Genomic DNA, 22,212 nt, shown 5'->3' with positions numbered 1-22,212 from the left:
CAGCTAGGGGCACCATCTTATCGGCGTGCCAGTGATCTGGCACCCGGCGTCTGCGCTGCGCGGTGCGTCTCTTTGCGCCGTGCCTCTAAAACAAAAAAAATACAGTGTGTTTTAATTTAAGATGTAGGCTTTTTTATTTGATGCTGTTCCATATTGAACGAAACCAAAGAACAAAAAAAGCACTGTGCGTAACGGGAACACTCTCAGACACTCACAGGGGATATTGGAGTCTTGTTTTTTTTTTTTTCATCTGACATTAAACTGTGAAGGAAAAAAAAAGAAAAACATTGACATTTCTGATAATAAAGTCCGAAAATGTACAAGAAAAATACTCTCAATGATCTTAGTATGAAAGCGAAAATGTGTCCTTTTTATCATCTGACATTAAACTGGGTTCGAAAAATACTCAGAACATCTGTGAATTAAGTCGAAATCTTTTGTTTAAATTAAATGTAATTTTTTCTTGGTCTTTTTTCCTTCTTCCACGGCCGTAAAAAAACACAATCATCGTGGGGAGATGACTTATGATTTATCTTATACTTATCTTATACTTATCTTATAATCAATCAGATTAAGTGTTTTACCCGCTTCTGCACAACTTCCCTGCATGTTACTGTTTTTTTGAGTGTGGTATTTAATAAAAGCATGCAGGGGGTTCTTCCTGCACCATAATTATTATTCTTCTTATTCTTATTATTATTATTATCATCAATTTTTTTTTTTTTTATTATTATTATTCAAACCCCATCTTCTTCCTGTTGAGTTAATGATTGTTTTTGCACCACTTCCTTCCCTCGCTGCATGTGCATGTGCTTTCCTGCGGAGGTGATTGACTTTTTGGAGCGTGGGGTAAGTCGAAAAAGAGATCCAAAAATATATAGTGACGCTCATGAATAGAGATTTAAAATAGAAACTACAGTTGTCGTCATTTAGAGTGGGGGGAAAACGACTGAACTTGGTCTAATAAATAGAGATTTAAATTGAAAATACATAATCAGGGATTGAGTAAAAGTAATTTAATGAAGTATAAAAAGACTTGGTTTAATATTAGTTTAATGAAGTAAAAATAAAAGATTAACGCAGGGACTGAAAAATGACTTGAGAAAAAGTTTTAATTTCGGAGAATAAACTCAAATTTACAACAAAAATACTTGATGTTATCTGAGAATCAACATGTCTGACATTAAGCTCTAAAAGTAAAGAAGTACATTTCTGAGAATAAAGTCAAAAATCTATGAAATTATCTGAACTATTGGAAAATTAAATTGGAATTACTTGGCATTACCATTTAATGCAGTATACATTTTTTTCATGAAGTGATTTTAAAAAATGACTTAACCGACTTGTGAGTCACATGGAGTTATTTGAGAATCAATTCAGAAATTTACAAATTTTGTTTTTGAATTTCAATGAAGTAAAAAAAATATTTGGACTTATATAAGTCCTTTTCAAATTACAAAAATACTGATAATGATTACAACCTTCGTTGTTATCATTTTACAGCCTGATGATTTAATCTCCCTAATCCCTAGGAAAGAGCTATTAAAATAATAAAGCTTTAAAAAATTATGTAATAAAAAGGAAAGAAGGAAAAATTACCCAATTACCCAATGTTATTAAATAATTAACAGCAAGCTGCAATTCCGTCATAAACGATGACGGTTTACCCACAAACAATCGGTGACTTTTTTTGGAAATGTCATTTGGAAAGGAAGCAGTTCAGATACATACACTGAATTAAAATACCGGTTAATGTTTTTTTTTTTTCTCGGGCAATTTCACGCTGACACTTCAAAGCATCCTAAATTGACAGAGCAGCCAATTTGGGGAGAAAAAAAATTCAGCGTTTAGCTATTTCATCTTTTTTTTGTACACTTTGAAATTGCCAGCTTATGACTGATTTCCACCTCTTTTTTTGAGGGTTTTATTCTGAGTTTCAAGTACACATGTGCTAGATTCATCAAAGGCATATGTGGAGTGGAAAAATTATTTTAAAAATCATATTGAAAATCCATCATCAACTGAAGGAGCATTTTATTTAGCGGATTTTTCCTGATATGGTTCCTCAGCATCTTAAAATGTCCTGTTTCATATTTCATTTTGGAAGGGTGGGCAAAGTCATGGATTGGGAAAATATCACCGATATCACTTTTTACGTTGAAATAATCCTATGGCACACAACATACTTACCTCTGAAAATGTCTAAAAATGTAAAACAGTGCTTATTATTACCTACCTTATTATTACCAAGCCTACTCATAGTTAGTGATGCAAGACTCGCAAAAATGATTTGTTCGCAAACAAACATTTGAAATAATAACTGGAGGAAAATGTAAAGTCCAAGGCAAAAAAATGGCCTAGTTATTTGGTGTAATTCATATTGAATGTGACTTATTTACACTTTTCGTTCCACAAAGATTATTAATGTTGACAGAGATAAATGATTCCCGTGAGAATGCCATTTACAAGTCAAAGGCAAACCATCTCCTCTGACTCTCGTTCTTCGTTCTCCGGAAGTCCTCCCTCGAACATCATCAAATGAACGAACGAAGAGTCTCAATCGTCTCTTTACTCTTTACTTAGTGACTCGTCAGGAACCGAATCGAAAAAAGAGTCGAATCACGGCTAATAGATTTCGCTGTCACTATGAGACTTGAGCTTGTGCTGATGAACATAGACTATGTTCATGCCATAACCGATTCGTTCAATGAAACAGTTTCCGTTTCATATTTATTCAGCACTTCAGATTGAATTATTCTCGGATTCTGGCAACAGCCCCCGAATTTCAAACCCTTTCCAAAATGTCTTGAAAGAAAATTTTGAACAAAATTTGAACAACAGTTGTTTTCACGGGCAGGTCTGGAGGCCAGTTGAGGTCACCGGTGGGAGCAAATTATATTAAATATATTGTAGTCCGAGCTCCGTAGTTCTAATTTACCAGTGGTCATATGAGTTCCCAAAAATCAAACATTATATCACGGCTGAGAGAAGGATTATTTGTGTCGGATAAGAGGGAAAGCGGAGAGGGGGAGTAGGGGGGGAGAGAGAGACAGAGAGAGAAAGACTTTGATGCTGTGGTGTGATCAGAGGCGGAAACTTTGGTTCAAAGACTTTTGAGAACCACCGCTCTGAGGTATAAAGCGTCGGTTTTTGGGGGATGGAAGAACCAATTGGAACCGGTGACCTTGAGCAACGGAGGATGAGCCGGTTCTTCCTAACCTCACCCGCTGGGGTGACTTCTTTCGGGACGACCGACTCGTTTCAGAATCACCACTTTTAATGCAGTGCGGATATTCCTGGCCCTTTGTCAGCGTGCCATGCATACTCTTTCAGGAAAGGGCCTTTAAAACGTCTTTGTAGTAGTAAAGTGATTATTTTATTGCAGTTCTGTCCTTGCTCTTTTCTTTCACTTTGAATTAGTTCGAAAATACCAACTCATTAACGGTTATTCGTCGGCAGTTCATTTCACCAAACGCACCCTTTTTTTTTTTTTTTTTTTTTTTTTTTCTTTGCTTTGAATCGGAATTCACAACGTCCGTTCAGTCTTGAGTTCTAACTTTACCTTCTGTTGAGCTGAATGAAGGGAATGTTGAACCTCACATGGCAGTGAAAACAGCGCGAGTCATGGACAGGAGTACAGATCCGAGGTAGAGCCATTAAAAAGGCCAAATTATTATATTATTATATGAAGAAAGTGAGTTTTATATTTTATATTATAAATATACAATATGTGTATATATATATATATATATATATGTATGTATGTGTGTGTGTATGTATGTGTGTATATATATATATATATATGTATGTATGTGTGTGTGTGTATGTGTATATATATATATATATATATATATATATGTATGTGTGTGTATGTATGTGTATATATATATATATATATATGGACGCCAGACACGGTGAAATACAACAAAACATTTATTCATAACTGTGAGGCGAAGGGAGTGAAGGCTGAATTAAAACAGAATATCTTTCACAAACTGAAAGTCTTGTCAGGTAATGCGTGGTTAATGATCTGAGATCGGTTGCACCTCACCTCCAGGTTTGCGTTGGCTTCTGGTCCGAGTGCTGATTGCTTAGTACCAGGCCCGACTTCAGCCTTTTTGAAGGGACACTGTCCCCGGTCCTGATCCCTAACCTCCGTGGAGAGTCTGACAAAAGGGCTCCACAAAATACAGTGTAGTACAACATCACTTGGTGTTAATGGTGCTATAATAGATATACTGTATATATACAGGGATCTGCCACAACATTAAAACCATCACTAATAACCGTGCCTGTGCCATGTAGGCATGGACTCCACAAGACCTCTGAAGGTGTCCTGTGGTATCTGACACCAAGACGTTAGCAGCAGTCCTGGAAGTTGTGAGGTGGGGTCTCCATGGATTGTGCTTGTTGTTCCAGCTCATCCCACAGATGCCCAATCAGATCGTACCCTAAGCCCGGCCATCCACATTATGTAGAAGAAAATGTGATTCATCAGACCAGGCCACTTTCACGTGCTTTTGAAGTTGGACAGGGGTCAGCGTGGACACTCTGACCGGTCTGTGGCTATGCAGCCCCATACACAGCAAGCTGTGATGCATGTGTGTTCTGGCACCTTTCTATCATAGCAGCATTAACTTTTTCAGCAGTTTGTGCCACAGTATCTTTTCCGTGGGATCAGACCAGATGGGCTAGACCCATGGGCGCCCATGACCCTGTTCACCGATTGTCCTTGCTTGGACCACTTTTGGTAGCTACTAACCACTGCATGCCGAGAACACCCCACAAGACCTGTTGTTTTAAAGATGCTCTGACCCAGTCGTCTATCCATCACTACTTGGTCCTTGTCAAGTGGCTCAGATCCTTACGATTGTCCATTATTCCTGCTTCCAACACATCAACTTCAAGAACTGAATGTTCACTTGCTGCCTAATATATCCCACCCCTTGACAGGTGCCATTGGAATGAGCCCTGGCCTATGGGGTAAATATTATTTCACTTATAACTCCATACATGTGTAGAATAGAGCAACCACATTTGATGTGTTTTGTGTGTGTGTGTGTGTGTGTTGTGTTTTACATTTTTTTTCCTTCGCCAAGGCTTGCCTGCACATATCTTTGCGCTTCTTATTTTGGGCAGGAAAAGTCTTGAGCGTGCATGTTGGAGGCGATGGCTGTTGGCTAGCATTTAGCCCGGGCAACAGGTTGAGAGAGCGAGAGGAGCGAGGGAGATTAACGTCCTCGTTCATCTGGACAATGGAGAATAATTTAGCCTTCTCCTCCACCGGTGCATCAGACACACTTCTAGGTCGACGCCCCCCCCCACATCTCATCACTTCAGCCACCTGACCCCTCCTTCCCGAACCCAGCGCTGAAAAGAAAGACGACAGGAGAGAGAGAGAGAGAGAGAGAGAGAGAGAGGCAGGGAGAGAGGTGACACAGAAAGAGGTGCGAAAAGCAGAGAGACGAGTGACAGGCTTCCTGGCATGTAGTGGCAAGTGGGAAATGTCAGAAGGAGGGAGAAGGATCGCCAAGGGCAACAAAGGAATAGAATCCAGGGGTGCAGAGGGAGGGTGGGGGTGGATGGGTGAGGACCAGGCGGGTGATGACCCTGACCACGTCCCCACTGCCCTCCTCCAACCGGCCACTGACAGCAGGTGTTTTGTTCAGCGGTTTTTTCAAAGAGCCGTCAATCACATGCTCCCCCAAAGTAAAGACTACTCAACATGGCCGCCGGGAAGTCCACACTGACTTCCAACGTCAAACTGTAAATTTCAGTTGTTAAATGTGCGCTTCTCAATTTTTTCATTGTCACGATTTAAAAATTCATGCAATGTGAACAAGGCTTTAAAAGAAGCAATATGTAACTTTAGGTATTTGGGATTTGGCATCCCCTTACATTTTCTCACGTGCAATTGCACTTTAAAACCACTTTCGTAATACTGTGTCCGGTGTTGGAAAATTATTTATTTTGAAGGAAAAATGTCCACCTTCTTGGTCACATTTCAATAACTGTCAATGTTACAAACGCAAATATATTCCCCTAGGCAAGGGCATCGTTAAGGGGGAGAAACCATGAATGATTCCTGGGGCCTGGTAAATAAATGCCAATAAATGTTTGGAAAATTATTTGTTTGTTAGACAAAAATGTTGAATGACAATATGTGATTAAAAGTAAAACGTATAACCATAATCAGATCAGGCATCTCTACCCAAACATCCCGTTTGAGCCCCCCCCCATAATGTCATTGTGATCTGTAGTGAGAGCAGGGAGCAGGTTGAGGAGAGCCTGGAGAAATGGAGGCATGCATTAGAGAGAAGAGGAATGAAAGTCAGGAGTAGTATTACAGAATACATGTGCCTGAATGGGAGGGAGGGCGGCGAAAAGCTGAGAATGCAAGGAGTGGAGGTACTTCAAGTACTTGGGGTCGACCATCCAAAGCAGCAGAGAGTGCGGGAGAGGGGAAGAAGAGAATACAAGCAGGGTGGAGTGGGTGGAGAAGAGTGTCCGGAGTGATCTGTGACAGAAGGGTTCCAGCAAGAGTGAAGGGGAAGGTCTACAGTACGGTAGTGAGACCAGCCATGTTGTTCGGTTGAGAGGCGGTGGCACTGACAAAAAGGCAGGTGGCTGAAGTGGAGGTGGCAGAGTTGAGGATGTTGAGATTCTCATTGGGAGTGACAAGGATGGACAGGATTAAGAATGAGTACATTAGAGGGACAGCTCAGGTTGGACAGTTTGGTGGAAAGGTGAGAGGCCAGATTGAGATGGTTTGGACACGTGTGTAGGAGAGATGAGAGTTTCATTGGGAGAAGGATGCTGAGGATGAGCTGCCAGGCAAAGAGGAAAGAGGAAGCCAAAGAGAAGGTTTATGGATGTGGTGAGGGAGGACATGCAGGCGCTTGGTGTAAGGGAGGGAGATGTGCAGATCACAAGGTTTTGGAGGCAGATGATCCGCTCTGGTGACCCCTAACGGGAGCAGCCGAGAGAAATTAGGAAGATTCCCCAAATATTTGTGTGATATCTGTTAACTAGCTAGACCAAAATTAAAACCTACCTGTCCATAATGTAGATGCTAATGCTGCTACTGCTGTAATCGACAAAGATCCCAATGTGTGTCTACTACATGAAGTTTAAACTGCAGACCTTGGAGGTCGGCAGTTGTTTTGTAGCAGCGAATGCATAACTAGACCAATTTTTTAATTGTAAATTTAGGCACATGATGACTTAGACACACTTAAATATGTATTCTATTGGATATGTATACTATGAAAAAGTTTTTTCTTTCAGTAGTAGATTTTTATTTTGGTAACCTTTGTAGGAGCAAACATTAAACCTAAAATTCCCTTTGTTTTATCACTTCCGAGTGCCAAGAGAGCCCCAGGTAGGCAGAATCTCAGCAGAAAGTTGTCAGACAGACTCTGAAGCAGAGGAGAGCAGGGAGGAGGAAGAGGAGTTAAAGAGCAGCAGCAGTGCCAGTGAAGGAGTGACACAAGAGATTGAACAAGCAAGTAATAAGGGAAAGAAAGAGTATGGACAGATTCGAAGTGAGGAAGATGAGGTTTTAGATGATCCAGCACTGGGGCCAGAGAAAGTACAAGACCATGAAAGAGAAGCTATTGTTCGCAGACTAGCCAACAGGTGTGGTGAGGAGACAGAACTGTATAAAATCATGCCCCCAGACTCAGAAGGCAAGCCATTCCCCAACTATTTACAGTAAAGTAAGTCAGAAAACGGAAGACAAAAGGTGCAGAGAGACTGGCTTATTGATAGTAAGAGTTTAAAGGCATTATATTGCATTCCATTCCAGGTATAGACAGTCAGCTGCAGAAACAAATCCAGTCAGAAATTGATCCAAACAGAGCACTTCTAGAAAAGGTTTTTGGAAGTGACACTGTACTTAGCATCTAGGAATCTGCCATTCCGGGGGTAATCACTCGATCTTGATGATGTGCATAATGGACATTACCTAGGCTTACTTGAACTGTTGTCAAATTATGACCCGCAATTAGGTGAGCACTTACAGAAAGTCAGGGACAAAAAGGAAAGAGCACGACTGACTCACTACCTCAGCCAAAACGAGTTCATATGAGTATGTGGTCAAAATCAAACTTTTATGAAAGAGAAGATGCAATCTATTACTCAGTTATATGTGATACAACTGCTTGCTTATTTCCCAAAATAAGCAAAATGTATTTTAGGGGAGATAATGTACACAAAGATAAAGTTCAGGGAACAGGTGAATGGGAAATAATTGAACGTTTTCTTGAATTTAAAGACTTTGCTAGAAAGACAGGCAATGTCATTTCTGAAATGATTTTGAGTGAATTGGAAGGGCATTGTATTGACGTTGCAGATTGCCGTGGTCAACGCTATGATAATGGTGCAAATATGTCAGGGAGAGTGAAGGGAGTTCAACAGTTCGCAGTACGCACACATACTGCGAAACAATCCGCTGGGCACATACTCACCGTGTGCCTCCCATACTCTTAATCTTGTGGATGTACATGCAGCAGTATCAACCTTTTTTGGCTGTGTGAATCGTCTTTACAATCTGTTCAGTGCCAGCCCAGACCGATGGGCCATTCTCAAGGAAAAGACTGGCTGCTGCCTTAACCGTCTGTCAGACACACAATGGAGTGCTCGTATTGCTGCGGTCCGACCAGTAGCAACTCATTTACCTTCTATCATCAAAGCCCTAGACATGCTTCTTGCTACCTGCAGCCTGACAAACAAAGCCAAATCTGAGGCAAATGGTCTGAAAAGCTACTTCATGGCTTTTACTACTACTTCAGGCTACTTCAAGGCAATGTTCCTGCTCACTTTCTGGGTAAAAGCTTTGCAGTGTATTGAGAATAGAAGCCTAATTCTTCAGTCAGGAAATATTTCTCTGGACACTGAAGCAGCTCACATTAAGACACTACAGAAAGAAATGCAGGCTCTGCGTAATCAATGAGACGCTCTTCTGGCAGAAGCCTCCATAGCGGCAAATGAAATGTGTGTAAATAGTTGGTTTCACAGTGAACCGCGGGGCCGCCAGAAAAAAAGAAAATGTTTTCCTGATGAGACTGAAGATGACATAGCAAATTAACAGAAGTCAGACACTAGATTTCACAACACAGTTTTTTTATTTGTTTCTGGATAGTACAATCAGTAATTTGGACATGCGGTTCCACAAAATTGCAGCTATATGCGAGGAGTTTTCACCAACTACTTACATTTAGGAAAATGACTGAAAACCAAATTCATGTATCTTGCCACAAATTGAAGAACAAGTACTTCAAAGATCTCACAGATGGATTTGAACATTAAGTGCAACATCTACAGACAATATATGGTGCTACTTTTTCAGATGGTCTTTCTCCTGTAGAGCTCCTAAATGCCATTTACAACATGCAGCTCCAGAGCATTTTTGGAGGGGTATGCATTGCACTGCGAATCTTCTGTACAATGCCTGTAACAGTTGCTGGAAGTGAACGTGCCTTCAGTAAGCTGAAACTCATAAAGAACTATCTAAGATCTACAATGGGCCAAGACAGGTTGAACAGTCTTGCCATCCTTTCAATTGGTAGCTCAGGCGGTAGAGCTAGTGGTCTTGTGATCTAAAGGTTGCTGGTTCGATCCCAGGCTCCTCCTGCTAGCATGCCGTAGTGTCCTTGAGCAAGACACTTAACCCCTAATTGCTCCTGATGGCTGCGTCCGTCGGTGATTGAACAATTGTAAGTCTCTTTGGATAAAAGCGTCTGCGAAAATGAAATGAAATGAAATGAAAAAAACAGTAATCTAGAAAATTAAACTTAAAGACATTATAAATGAGTTTGCTCACGAGAAGGCTCAACGCTGGGCTCTCGGTGCAGTGTAACCTCTGAGTTTTGTTGGCGGGGAACAAACCCAAGCACAAATGCCTTAACCTGTTCTACCCTAGCCTTCCCGTGGATGGGCAAAATACTGTTTCAGAGTATTCTCTGCTATGGTTTATCTCCTGTTGAACCAACTCAGGAATGCCCACATAATGTCTTGACACTACGTTGTAGTTTCACAGATGCTTGTTCTCTGTTGGTACCACATTTATGCCTGTAGTCCACATAGTTCAGGATTTTTTTTTATTTTGGGTATGTTATTTAGGACGTATTTTAGGAATTATGCATAGGGCAGAAAAGGGTTAGACTTGTTTAAATTCATGAGTAAGAAACATTCTGATTTCTATGTTAGGGGCATGGTGGTTTTTTTTTCATGGGGCCCCAAAATTCTGGCAACGCCTGTGCCACTAAGTTAATGCGCCGCTTGCACAGACGTCCGTCCATGGCTCCGGAGAGCCGCCCTTGAATACATGTTTTGTTACAAAAGGACACGCAAAGGCCTTGCCAAGGCCACTGTTTCTTCGACAACTCATTGTCCGACACCTCATGCTTATTGCATTCATCACTTTTGCACCTGCGCTGAGAAGTTGAAGCCCAGTTGACAGCGGTCATTGTTACAAGCGGCACCCGCTAATTAAAACAACCTTTCTCAGTGAGTGGCAACCTTGTGACTACTAGGGTTTTCTGCTGTTGTTGACGCTTGCTCTTTAAAATGTTATCTAAGACGATGTTCATGAGTTTCCAATGCAAATTTATCATTGATCATGATTATCATTGAAAACCATTCAAAACCTTTCGAAACCTTTCAACTTTTCTTCATGAGGAGCAACTGAGTGGTGGACAGCTTTTTGGTGTTTCCTCTGCTGCTCTTGATGCATGTTCTTTTAAGGTCATTTTTGGACGGCACTTATGAGTTTCCATTGATGATTAAGATTTCCAATCGTCAATGGAAAGACAAATGACCCAAATTTCCACTCTACTCAATAACGGCCTGTTGCTGGGTGGTTTCTGGCCTGCTGCGACCCGACGTGGCTGTGGGTATTGCCACCGGGAGGCTTCTTGCTGGCGTGGGTTGTGGTGCAGGAGGTGGACTCATCACAGGAACACACACACCACCAGTCCCTGCTTTGACCACCAAACACCCTCCAGATCATGTCCCTCTTATCTTCTCCCTTATTTGCTGCCATAGTTATTACAATGGTTTGTTTACATTTTTCCATCTAAATGTTTGTTTCTATGTTTATTTGTTGTTTCTATGTTTATTTGTTGTTTCTATGTCTGTTTGACTCACTCGTTGTGAGTCTCCCCTTCTCTTTAGTTGTGATTAATTGTTTATAGACCAAAATATGGTAAGATCGTTCTCCAAAGAGGGGAATTGGTGGTGGTCTTGTGTAACAAAAAACTGTGCTCTTGTCATCCCACAGGTCATCCACAGGACAGAGTTATGTCAGCAGTTCTTGATGATTAAAGAATGAATAAAGAGTTGCATTGCAGGATGAGAAGTTGAACTCCACTTGCAGACTAACTCTGTCTGAGATGCAATGGCTACGAATACTATGTGTTGTATGACCAGCATGTTGACAGCACAGGTAAAAAAAGAAAAAAGTGGCCAGTAATACACAAGAAAACAGCAACAACAACAACAAATACCCAGAATTACCAGTGGTGACGTAGCGAGAGCCATCATTCCAAACTTGTGTTTTAACTGATGCGGTGCAGTATATCACCAATGTGGAGCTGAATGGGTGAGGACCTGCCTGGAAGCTGCCGGCGTTGGAGACAGGTGGTATTACGGAGGTGTCAGTCCCGGAGACTTCGGGGAGTAATCTAAATTGGGTACTCAGTGTGCCTGTGGAGGGAGCGATGAAATGACTGTTATATGATTGGCGGCTCCCTTTCAGATGTCTCTCTGAAGGTGTAATACGTGCAGTTACGAATATGAGTAACGTCCCTGACGAACCAAAAGATTGACGTGAACAGGGATTGCCTGTGGAATGGTACAAAGAGAGTAGCTTTGCCGGATGTGTTGGTTTTGTAAAATAGTTGATGCTTCACCTAACCCATGTACCCTAACGTGCCTTACTCTAATCCACATAACCCTTACCTGCCTAACCCTAACTTGCATAACCCTAACCTGCCTGACCCTAACTCATCGAACCCTGACACGCCTAACTCTAATCCACCGAACCCTAACTGGTCTAACTTTAACTTGTTTAACCCCTAACGCATCTAACTCTAGTCCACCTAACCATTACTCGCCTAACCCTAGCATTCCCTATACAAGACCTAACACTAAACCCCAAAACCCAGCTTATAAAACCCAGTCAGTCTATTTAAGTTAGAGTTAGTAGAGTTTGTATGAATTGTTTATTGTATCAGAATTGATTTTTTGATACTCCTGGCTTTACTCTCCCGCTGTTGTCCATGTGGTTTTGTGACCTAATCACCAATCCTTGATTTTTTGTGTGCGTGTTTCTTTTTTTTCTTTCTTTACTCTGTGATTTGTACCGTCTGTACTATTTTTAGAGGCTTTATGCACACGTGCTAGGGCTAGGTTGCCTTGGGAACCACCTCCTTTGGAACATCTCTAAATTCATAACAAAGGTCATTTTGACCACATCCTGCAGTTGCATGAGACATGCCTAATGTTTTGCATTTTTAACACTTAACTGGTAAAATTTAGCAAAGTCATTTTCAAACTGCCATATTTTTTTTAATTACCCACAGCAGGGAGTATCAAGCAAAGATATTGTGAGATCACATTTAACAGATTTCCTCTCAGAAAAGGGATTATTATGTCGCTTCAGACAGAACAGTGAGGATGTCCTTGGCATGTGCATGTACCAGAGGTTCCTCGGTCTCGTGTGGTCCTAATTCCCTCTCCCGTTGATCCCCGGGTTTATTTTTGTTTTTTGTTTTTTTTAGGGGGTGTGTTGTTAAGATTGTGCCTGCATAGACAGGGAGTCGCCTGGTTGCCATGGCATCATGTGGCGATAATTCCAAGGGGAATGCATTCAACAGAGGCAAAGACCTTGATTTGAAGTAAAAAGCAAAGACAGCAAGGAACTCCGTGGGCGGGTGAACGGAAATGTGGCATCCGTGCACTCCATCCAGGTCGAAGAAATAACGCAAGGGAAAATAGTCCGATGTGTTCGTGGGAAATGCGAATGACGACATGATCATGGTTCTAGCTCGGGCCAAACTCAAATGATTTTGGTCCTTTAATTGAGCTCTCTCATTCATATAGTTTGCCAGTGAGCGTAATGGGCTGAGATGGAGCCAGCGTAAGTCTAGACAAGCACTTGGTAGAGGTTACTCAAAATAGATGGAAGCACTCGTCTCTATGGAAACCACAGGCAAAAAACAGTGGCATACTCCACTGTGAAAGACATCCAGGGGATGTGGGGGTGGGGGGGGAGTTGCGGCAGCGAGTGTTTGCATCTGGCTGTGTGTTGTTACTGCGGTCTATATCCATCCCCATGGGTGTTCATTTATGTCATAGAATTCACCTCTTTCAAAGATATGAGTAGAGAGAGAGAGAGAGGGAGGGATAGATAGATAGATAGATAGATGGATGGATGGATGATAGATAGTAGGGGTGGGAATTGCCAGGGATCTCACGATGCGATGCTATTGCGATACTTGGGTACTGATACGCTAATATCCCAATACTTTATGAGAATAATATGTATTTAGCGATATATTATTTATTTCTTTCTCACCTGACTGCAGTAAAAAGTTTAAAAGGCATCCTTTTTCTCAGTTTCGGTCTTCTTGAAAACGCTGATGTCATGATGTGAACTTGCACATGGGTTCGTGCAGAGACGTCACATCCAATACGTGTTATGTTTACATCCAACGGTGCCATTGTTAAAATATTCACTTTGTTAGGGAGAAGTCGGGACAAGCTCAACAGTGTTTTCCCTTTTTCCACCCATTTTCACCAGCCGCGTTGTGAATATTGAAAAAAAAACATCCTTTTTCTTCCAGGGGTAGAACATGTTTATTGATACGTCAACAAACAAGGAGTGGGTAGCTGGTAATGAAAATGATCCTCGCTGCGTAACTGTAATGGATCCTATGTATGTAAATGAACAGAGCAACAAGAAAAAAAGGGAGAAACTCAAACAAATAGAAATCCTCCAACGGGAAAGAGGGCGTGGCCAAGACCGCGGGTCCCTATGTCGCATACGCATGATGTAGAAGATGGTTTTTCTTCAGGACTTCCTGGTGCTGATTCCAGCTCCGCCGCACCCCAACCTTTTTTATTGGAAACACAAACCGGAACCGACACTCATTGATTGATTGAATTTAATTGGTTTTATTATTCTAGTACCAAAATCTGTAATTCATAAAATATCGATATTTGGCATCCGTGTATTGATATAATATCGTTACGAAAAATGTTGCGACACTAACCCTAACCACCTCTAGCAGATAGATAGATAGATAGATAGATAGATAGATAGATAGATAGATAGATAGATAGATAGATAGATAGATAGATAGATAGATAGATAGATAGATAGATAGAGATAGTTCATGGCTGAAAATATTGGCACCCTTCCAAAAACAAAAACGCTCTATTGTCTCTAAAATATGTGTTCAATGGGATGTAGATCGGGATGCATTTCTGGCCATTTTAGATCTGTCCAGTGTTTTGTTTTGAACCGTTCCTGGGAGGTTTTTGATGTGCGTTTGGGGTCACTGTCCTGCTGGACGACCTATGACCTTCGACAGAGGCACAGCTTTGTGACGCTGGGAGCAACATGGCGCTCCAAAATACCATGGTAGTCTCCCGATTTCATGATGCCACGCACTGATTCGTAGCACCCAGTACCAGAGGCAGCGAAGCGACCCCAAAACATCAGGGAACCTCCTCCGTGTTTGACTGTTGGGACAGTGTTCTTTTCTTTGAAGGCTTCACCTTTTTTTTCTGTAAACAAAGTTTATGCGATTTACCAAAAAGGTCTAATTTGATGTCCGCAGGACACTCTCTCATGCTCCATATAAACTGCTTGTATCAGTGATTATTCGATTGCAGGCACCTGCGACTCACCACAGGTGAGAAATAAGGTGAATCTCCTTCTTGAAATCCAATTATTTCTTGCAACTTCCAAAAGCGTGCCAATAATATTGTCCATCTTCCATTTTTAGATTTCTGTGTCGGGAATAAGCTCTCTTACTGCCTATTTTGAAAGCATAATTTGGATAATTAGGATACAGATGTATGACACCACAATAATGCCGCAAAATACAATAAATACACTTGGGGAAAAAACCGGCCACAAAAACATCCGAGAACAAAAATTGGACACAGTTGTTCGTCTGTCCCAGAGATTCCCCTTTTGTGGGTTTCCCTTCAGAAACAGATAGCCAAATGTTGGTCATTTCTTTGTTCGTTTTTTTACTTTTTTTTTTAAGGAGATAAGCCAGAATGGTTAAGAACAGCTGTTGTGTAACCACTCCAAAAATGAAATAAAATAAAATAAAAGACAATGTTTACAACCCCTGATGAGATACAAAGGACTGGAGCGCTGGGATTGATGCAGGGCCAAGAAAGCGTGTCTTATTTATGAAGCCGAATCAGACTCTGAGTGTCTGAGGATCTACACTTGCAGATTCGCCCCAGTTCCTCCCTTGAGCGCCAGAGAACTCGTTGCAAAGCGACGTGGGCGGGGAGGGAGCTGCGTTTCTCCTCCTCTTCCTCCTCCGCAGTCTCCTTATGACTACGCCTACGAAGCTAAATACTAACCCTCCTCCCCAGGCATCACCACGGTGCTGACCATGACCACGCTGAGCACGGTGGCCCGGAACTCGTTGCCCCGCGTGTCCTACGTGACGGCCATGGACCTCTTCGTCACCGTCTGCTTCCTGTTCGTCTTCGCTGCAATGATCGAGTACGCCATGCTCAACTACTGCTCCTATAGCGTGCGCCGCCCGCCGCCCCGGATGCACAGGATGGTGAGTCCCCTGCACGTTTTGTATTTTTTACAATGGCCGTGAGTGCCCGTGCACTCATACGGTACACTAGGAAGTCTTTGCGGGTCCAATCCCAACCCAAACTCCACTACGTGAGGCCCGACCCGGGTGGTTTCGGCTACACGGGTACACAGCCAGCTGGTGGCTGGTGGTGAAATTGGGTGGGGGCCCTGAATAAAAGTCTACTCATTGTCAATTACTCACACTGCAGAATTACATTTCAGAGCCTAAGTCTGTCCCTAAAACACTCTTTCCAGGATTCCATCTCCACACAGTACGGCAAACCATGCTCTTTGGGTTCGGTGCAAAATGGTCTTTGACGTAAATTGAGACCAGTAAGTCTGACAGGTGATCAGGTAGCCAGCTAACAAAGAGATGAAAACTGAAAACCGCTCAACTAATTGGAGAAATAGACTTCAATGTAATTATCATGTGTCCACAACATGCAATCCATGCCCTGCACACCTGTGTTTCCTGCCAGCTTGTTGTCTCTGTAGAGCCGGAACCTTCCTCAACACTTCATTGTTTATTCAACCAATGGAAGTGCCTTATTAAAATTAATCTGCATTACAGATTGGGCAGGGGGCGTGTCACTTTGTAATTTCTGCAACACACGACACTGTGATAGGCTGATATGCAGAATGATATGCAAAGCTTGGGATGAGTCAGGAATAAGACCCTCCAGCCCCAACCTGACATTACTCACACCCTGCGTTTTTCTTTTTTTCATGCTTTTTTTAAATAAATTATGTCTTCAAAGTGGTTAATGACATGGAATACGAGGACATACTGTACAAGTATATACTGTACCTGTACAAGGGTATTTTATTTTAAACTTATTACTCATATTTTTTCTCAAAAATATGGGGAAGGCTTAGTCCTGTTAGCTCATTTACCCCAGCCGCCCCTGTACACAAGATCACGAGACAAACGTATGGGAGGGCAGCTGCGGAACAGTAGGCAATTTTTACTAAAGTTGCAGTCCACACCTCTCGCTGTGTCTGTGTCTCGGTCTCAAAAAAACCGCATTAAGGAGTTTTGGTCGGACCTGGGTCTGTCTTTACCCCTCGGACGTGCGTCGAGTTGCAAGTGACCATTTGGTTGCAAAGCTTTGTGGTCCGACCCCCCCCCCCCCCCCGTATGAAAGTCTAATGTCGTGCGTGGGCAGACTGTGGGCGTCCACCTGCCGAGCATGGTTTTAATGGCGGATCCACTTAGACTGAGTCACCTGCTGCCACTGCTGTCTTTCCGCCTCGCCCTCCACCCCCCTGCCCTCCTCGCGTTCCATTATCTTCCGCCAGCGTGCGATGCCACACTGTCGCGCGCGTCCCCCCAGGGCTCAGCACCCGAGACAGGCTTTTTTTTTTTTTTTTTGCGGCTTTGGGCTCGGAACAATTAAGATCTCTCACTCCAGCTTCCCTCCCCCGCATTGCTGGCTACATGCCGTATCGTGCCTGGTCTGTCTTCCCCTCCGCCCCTCCATCCCTGCCTTGGTGCAGTCCCATTCTCTGCGCCGCCCACTCAGTCACTTCTCTCCCTCCCAATCACAAATCTCTCTCTCTCTCTCTCTCTCGCTCTCTCTCTCTCGCTCTCTCTCGCTCTCTTCTTTCCCTCTCTCAGCCAGCTCATGCGCTCTTATCTCTATTCTCCTCCTCCTCCCACTCTTCCCCTTCTACTGTACGGGTAAAAAAAGAAAGCCAGAGGGGGAACTAGCGGGGGAGTGGGGGAGTAAGACATTCCTCAATTGAAACTGTGCCGCAATGTTTTTTTGGTTTTGTTTTGTTTTGTTTTGTAAATCAATGGCTGCATATCTAATCAGACAGGAAAACTCACATTGCATCGGTATCCATGGCCACAGCTGAGTGGTTCTCAGTTGTTCCGGCCTCAGGATGCGCATTTGTCCTTAGTTACGACCCAAACGGGACGTAAGATTTGAATCCTTCTAGTCTATTTCACACAATGAATAGTGCAGCGATCCACGATGCTGTACGATAGGAAGTTCATGATATGAGGTCATGACAGGAAAGGAAAGGATATTTGGAATTGTGTATGCTGTATTTGGATCTATTTGGAGTATAGATTTTGGTTATATATTTTTAAAGAAGTGGACATAGAAACCAGCTGACCTCTCCAAATGGACCTACAACCCAGATTTGGGGTTTGGCCTTACCAGTTGCGAAAAACTAGATCCGGAAAGATCTCAAGTGGGGTATAACCCTTGTCTTGGTATGCTCACCCTCATATCTCTCTCACTTTTGTCTCTTTTGCCCACCCTATGTAGGCCTACTCGGGCTTCAACATGGGCCGTGCCCCGAGGTCAGCGGTTCCCATGGGCAACTCACTCCTCTGGCATGACTACGACGACAATTGCCTGTACGAGTGCCTGGACGGCAAAGACTGCAAGAGCTTCTTCTGCTGCTATGAGGAGTGCAAGGACGGCGGTTGGAGGAAAGGGCGGATCCACGTCAACATCCGCGAGCTTGATTCCTACTCCCGGGTCTTCTTCCCCACCTCCTTCCTGCTCTTCAACATCGTCTACTGGGTCAGCTACCTCTACCTCTAGTAGAGGGGGTAGTCGACTTGTACCGGACAAGGGAGTCCACATGACCACGTCCCAACACGTGGTCCCCCACCACCTTCTTTTCTTTGGGCTAAACAACAAGACGTCAAAGCCAAGCTTGGAGGGTTTGATGTGGGTCAGCTCAGTGGACAGGTGGCAGGGTCCCCGCTTCTAGACCGTTGGGACATTAAAAGGTTAAATGCAGCATTGTTCTGGTCACGAGTATTGCCATGGTCTACCACCACGGCAATACCACCACGGCCTTTTGGAAAAGAGCCCTGATCACAGAACAGACAAATCAAGATGGACACTTGCCGGCGAACGTAGCTGGCCAGAAGCTTTTCGGGCCAATGGGTCAATTGGGTTTTGTCTGTGACTTGCAGAAACCAAGCAACAGGGGTTGGCTATGAGTCAAAAAAAAACCAACAAAAAGACAACTCGGGAGTAGCATGGCGTTGCTTGGATCTAGGTTCACAAGGTGGCGGAAGCATCCACAGTGCCTTCTTCAGACAGGGTGCAACATCGAGAGACGCCACTATCAGAGGTCCTTCCCTGTGATCTTTATTACCTCATCCATCACACCACCATTCGCCGAACTCTTCTGTTCCTTGACGAGACACCAACCCCCAATTCTCTGGGTTTTCTGACTCGCCGTTCATTTTCCGGTGTGTTAGTTTTAGTTACGCTAGAATTAGTTCCGTTTTGTAAGGAATAATTAACAATGGTTTGTTCTTCTTATTAAAAAAATGAAATTTTGCCGTGTTCACAGCGAGTGCATTTAGCTCGCACATCAGTTGTTAATTGTTAAGTAGAGAGTATAGTTGCAGGCTGTCGTATATATGATGAAGTTTGTTCAGTTTGTACATCTGCTTTACAGGGCCAACATGACTGTAACATTCTCTGAAGGGGGCGGTGCGCTTAATATGCCAAGATGTGACTGTATTTCATTATTTTATTCCTTTAATAGAGTATTTCTTATACACATAATAAATAAATTATAATATGGACTACATTAATACAAACACATGCTATGCCAAAGTTGAACGTCTCTTAAAATGATCACCTGCTGGGCAGTGCGTCCACTAATGCCTTGGTCCCAAATTCTGAGCCACAATTTTTTATGTTCACTCCAGCACATATAGTGTATAGCAGTGATATTCAAACTGTAAGGCAATTCCTGTTGGGCAATTATTTTGCCCCCCTCGTGGGATGCAAAGGAATTGCAGTGGGGCAGGAGAAACCGAAAGATTTATGTATTTCATTATATATAAATTAGAATATTAACGTACATTAAAGCCTTCACTTTTGTGCACTAATTAGGCGTGACCGTAATGAAATTTGATGAAATGCATGTAATTAAAGTTTCGTAATCTGAAAGGAGAATAGTTTCTTCGTTGTTCATATGGAACATTATATATATATATATATATATATATATATATATACTGTATATGTATATATATATATATATATATATACATTCTTTTTCTTTCAAGTCAAGGGGCGGTCTTCTGTAAAACAACGTTTGAATACCACTGCAGTGCCTAGCATAAGTACATACCACTGTACAAACATATAATCTATTTATTTAGCATTACATCCATTCTATCCCACATCTAAGAAAAATGTTTGTACCGGAGCAAAATAAAAAAATTGGGAGTCCTTTGTTGATCGCCGATCAAAGATGGAAAGATATGGTTTTTATGTAAAAAAAAAAATTATTCTGACGTCCTGCGAAGGTAGGCGAACTCCCTATAGAGCTGCAGCGTAGAGACACTCGCAGGTGCTGCAACATCCATCCTACATGATACCGCCACGTGCACAGAGTGGCGATGACAAATGAATGGTCGATGGTTTTTATTTTATTTGGCACACATTGATGGCACACACACACGCAGGTTCAAAGAGAAATTAGGTCGGACGGGGTGGAAAGGGCCTTTGATTCTGATTCTACTATTTTATGGTGTTTCTGCAGTTGTATGGCTTCGTAGAACAATGACCCACCCTCCACTCCCCAATCAGCACTATTCTTTAATCGTTATTTGGGTTTTTTCCCTTCTTTTCTCCCAGTATTTGTATGGATGTTTAGATAAAGGCTTTTTATGTAAGATGTACTTAATTAAGGTTTCTATTTTCATACAGTTTTAAATATATATATATATATATATATATATATATATATATATATATATATATATATATATATATGCACACATACATATATACATATAGATATATGGAATGTATGTTAGGCCAGTAGCAAGGCCACAATATATCTGTTTTCCAGTTCAGTCAGTTCAAGCAGCATAAATGAATTTATATTTAGGGACTCTGCATATTCATCTGGCCCCGAGACAATTTGTGTCCTGTCCAGAGGTTTTTATTTTATTTTTTCTACTTGCAAATTAAGCTGCCTCTAGTTATGCCAGAAAGGAGGTAAACAGGCTGCTGCCCTATGGGCTATGAAATCTCAATAGATAGCCTGTACATTACCTCAGTGAACCAACTTTCTTAAGACAATACAGAAATCGATCTATCTATCTATCATCTATCTATCTACCAACCAACCCATCAGTCTACCGACAAACCCACATACCAATCTACCTATCTGCCTACCTACCTATCTAAAATTTATAAACAATATCTATCTAATTTGAATCACCATCTCAGTCCTTAAGGAACTGACTGAACTTGTATGGAACAGAAGTTGGCCCGTGCAGAAAAAAAACGTAAAACTCATCCTCACCTCTCTAAACTGATATTTATACTACACTTTATAAGTGTCCTAGTCTGTTGAAATACTTTAATAAAAGAGTTTAAAAACAACGCAATTTCTTTATGGAAATCATTCAACTGACAGTGGCCTTGTTTTGCGCAGTGCTCGCAGCGAAGTCACGCGGCAAATGATGAATCCACTTGAACTCGTCTTTGAGCGCTGAACCTGCCATCGTGGGACAACATCAAACACGGTGTCTGTGATGACACCTGAGAGCCCACTCCAGGGAACGAATCACACCCATTCACATTCTCTCCGCCGTTGACAATTGTAATTACTTCTGTTCGTCGCAATCTTGCATTGTGGTGGATCCGGTTGTGATTGCAGCGAGGCCCAGGCTTGAAGGGATTTCCTTGTGAAATGGTCATCTCCTGGTTGTCCAATCTGACGTTACCTCTGGAGTGGTTTTTGATCTCAGTTGAGTAACTAATAAAAAACAGAGCTAGTTTGATATCGCTTTTACTGACACACTACGCTCTGCGGACAATCGATGAAGTGATGTGTTTTGGAAACGTCAGTGGTGCGAATAAGGCCAGTCTTCCATTGGGACCATTCGTCCATTGAAGACTAGAAGTTATATTTAAAAACGATTTAACACTATTTAACTTTTGACACACTACACACTAATGACACACACTTTTGCGTTGATGCATAGAAATCCAAAAATAGACCCAAATCGGTCCACCGATCTTTAGTTTAGAGCGGTGGTTTTGAACTGGTGGGTCACAGTCCAAAACTGGGTCATGGGTCCATTTTGAGTGGACCACGGGCTAGTCCCATTCATTCAGAAAAAGAAATGTATATGTACAGTATGTATATATTGGGACGGAATGTAGGAAGCTGCGCTTTTATTTTGAAACATAGATTTCAACGGCGCCATCACAACCTCGTATCACGGACGTCTCACAGGTTACACCGTCATACAGCTCTTGTTGTCGGTCAAAGCCATGCCTGTGTATGACTGTAGTATTATTTTTATGAAATCAATTCAAAGGGTCTCATCTCAAATTATGTTCGCGTAGTGACTTCATGACCGA

The 22,212-nt window shown here is 42.3% G+C and overlaps 1 protein-coding gene across 1 annotated transcript in view; it reads left to right on the top strand.

The window, feature by feature from the left end:
- LOC307247988 (gamma-aminobutyric acid receptor subunit gamma-3-like) overlaps positions 1-18,402 on the top strand; it is a gene marked incomplete at its 3' end in the record, with an annotated part of 124,861 nt that extends 106,459 nt beyond the window's left edge. Inside the window, exons 8-9 of the mRNA XM_080024169.1 lie at positions 15,625-15,821; positions 18,121-18,402. Of these exons, the coding sequence (XP_079880295.1) occupies positions 15,625-15,821; positions 18,121-18,402 (479 nt within the window). The remainder of the gene's footprint in view (positions 1-15,624; positions 15,822-18,120) is intronic.
- Positions 18,403-22,212: the final 3,810 nt, after the last annotated feature.

This window comes from Zeus faber, assembly GCF_960531495.2.
Source record: "Zeus faber genome assembly, chromosome: 2".
Lineage (NCBI taxonomy): Eukaryota > Metazoa > Chordata > Actinopteri > Zeiformes > Zeidae > Zeus > Zeus faber.
Note: the sequence above shows the minus strand (reverse complement) of the source record. Positions and strands in the feature narration are given on the sequence as shown.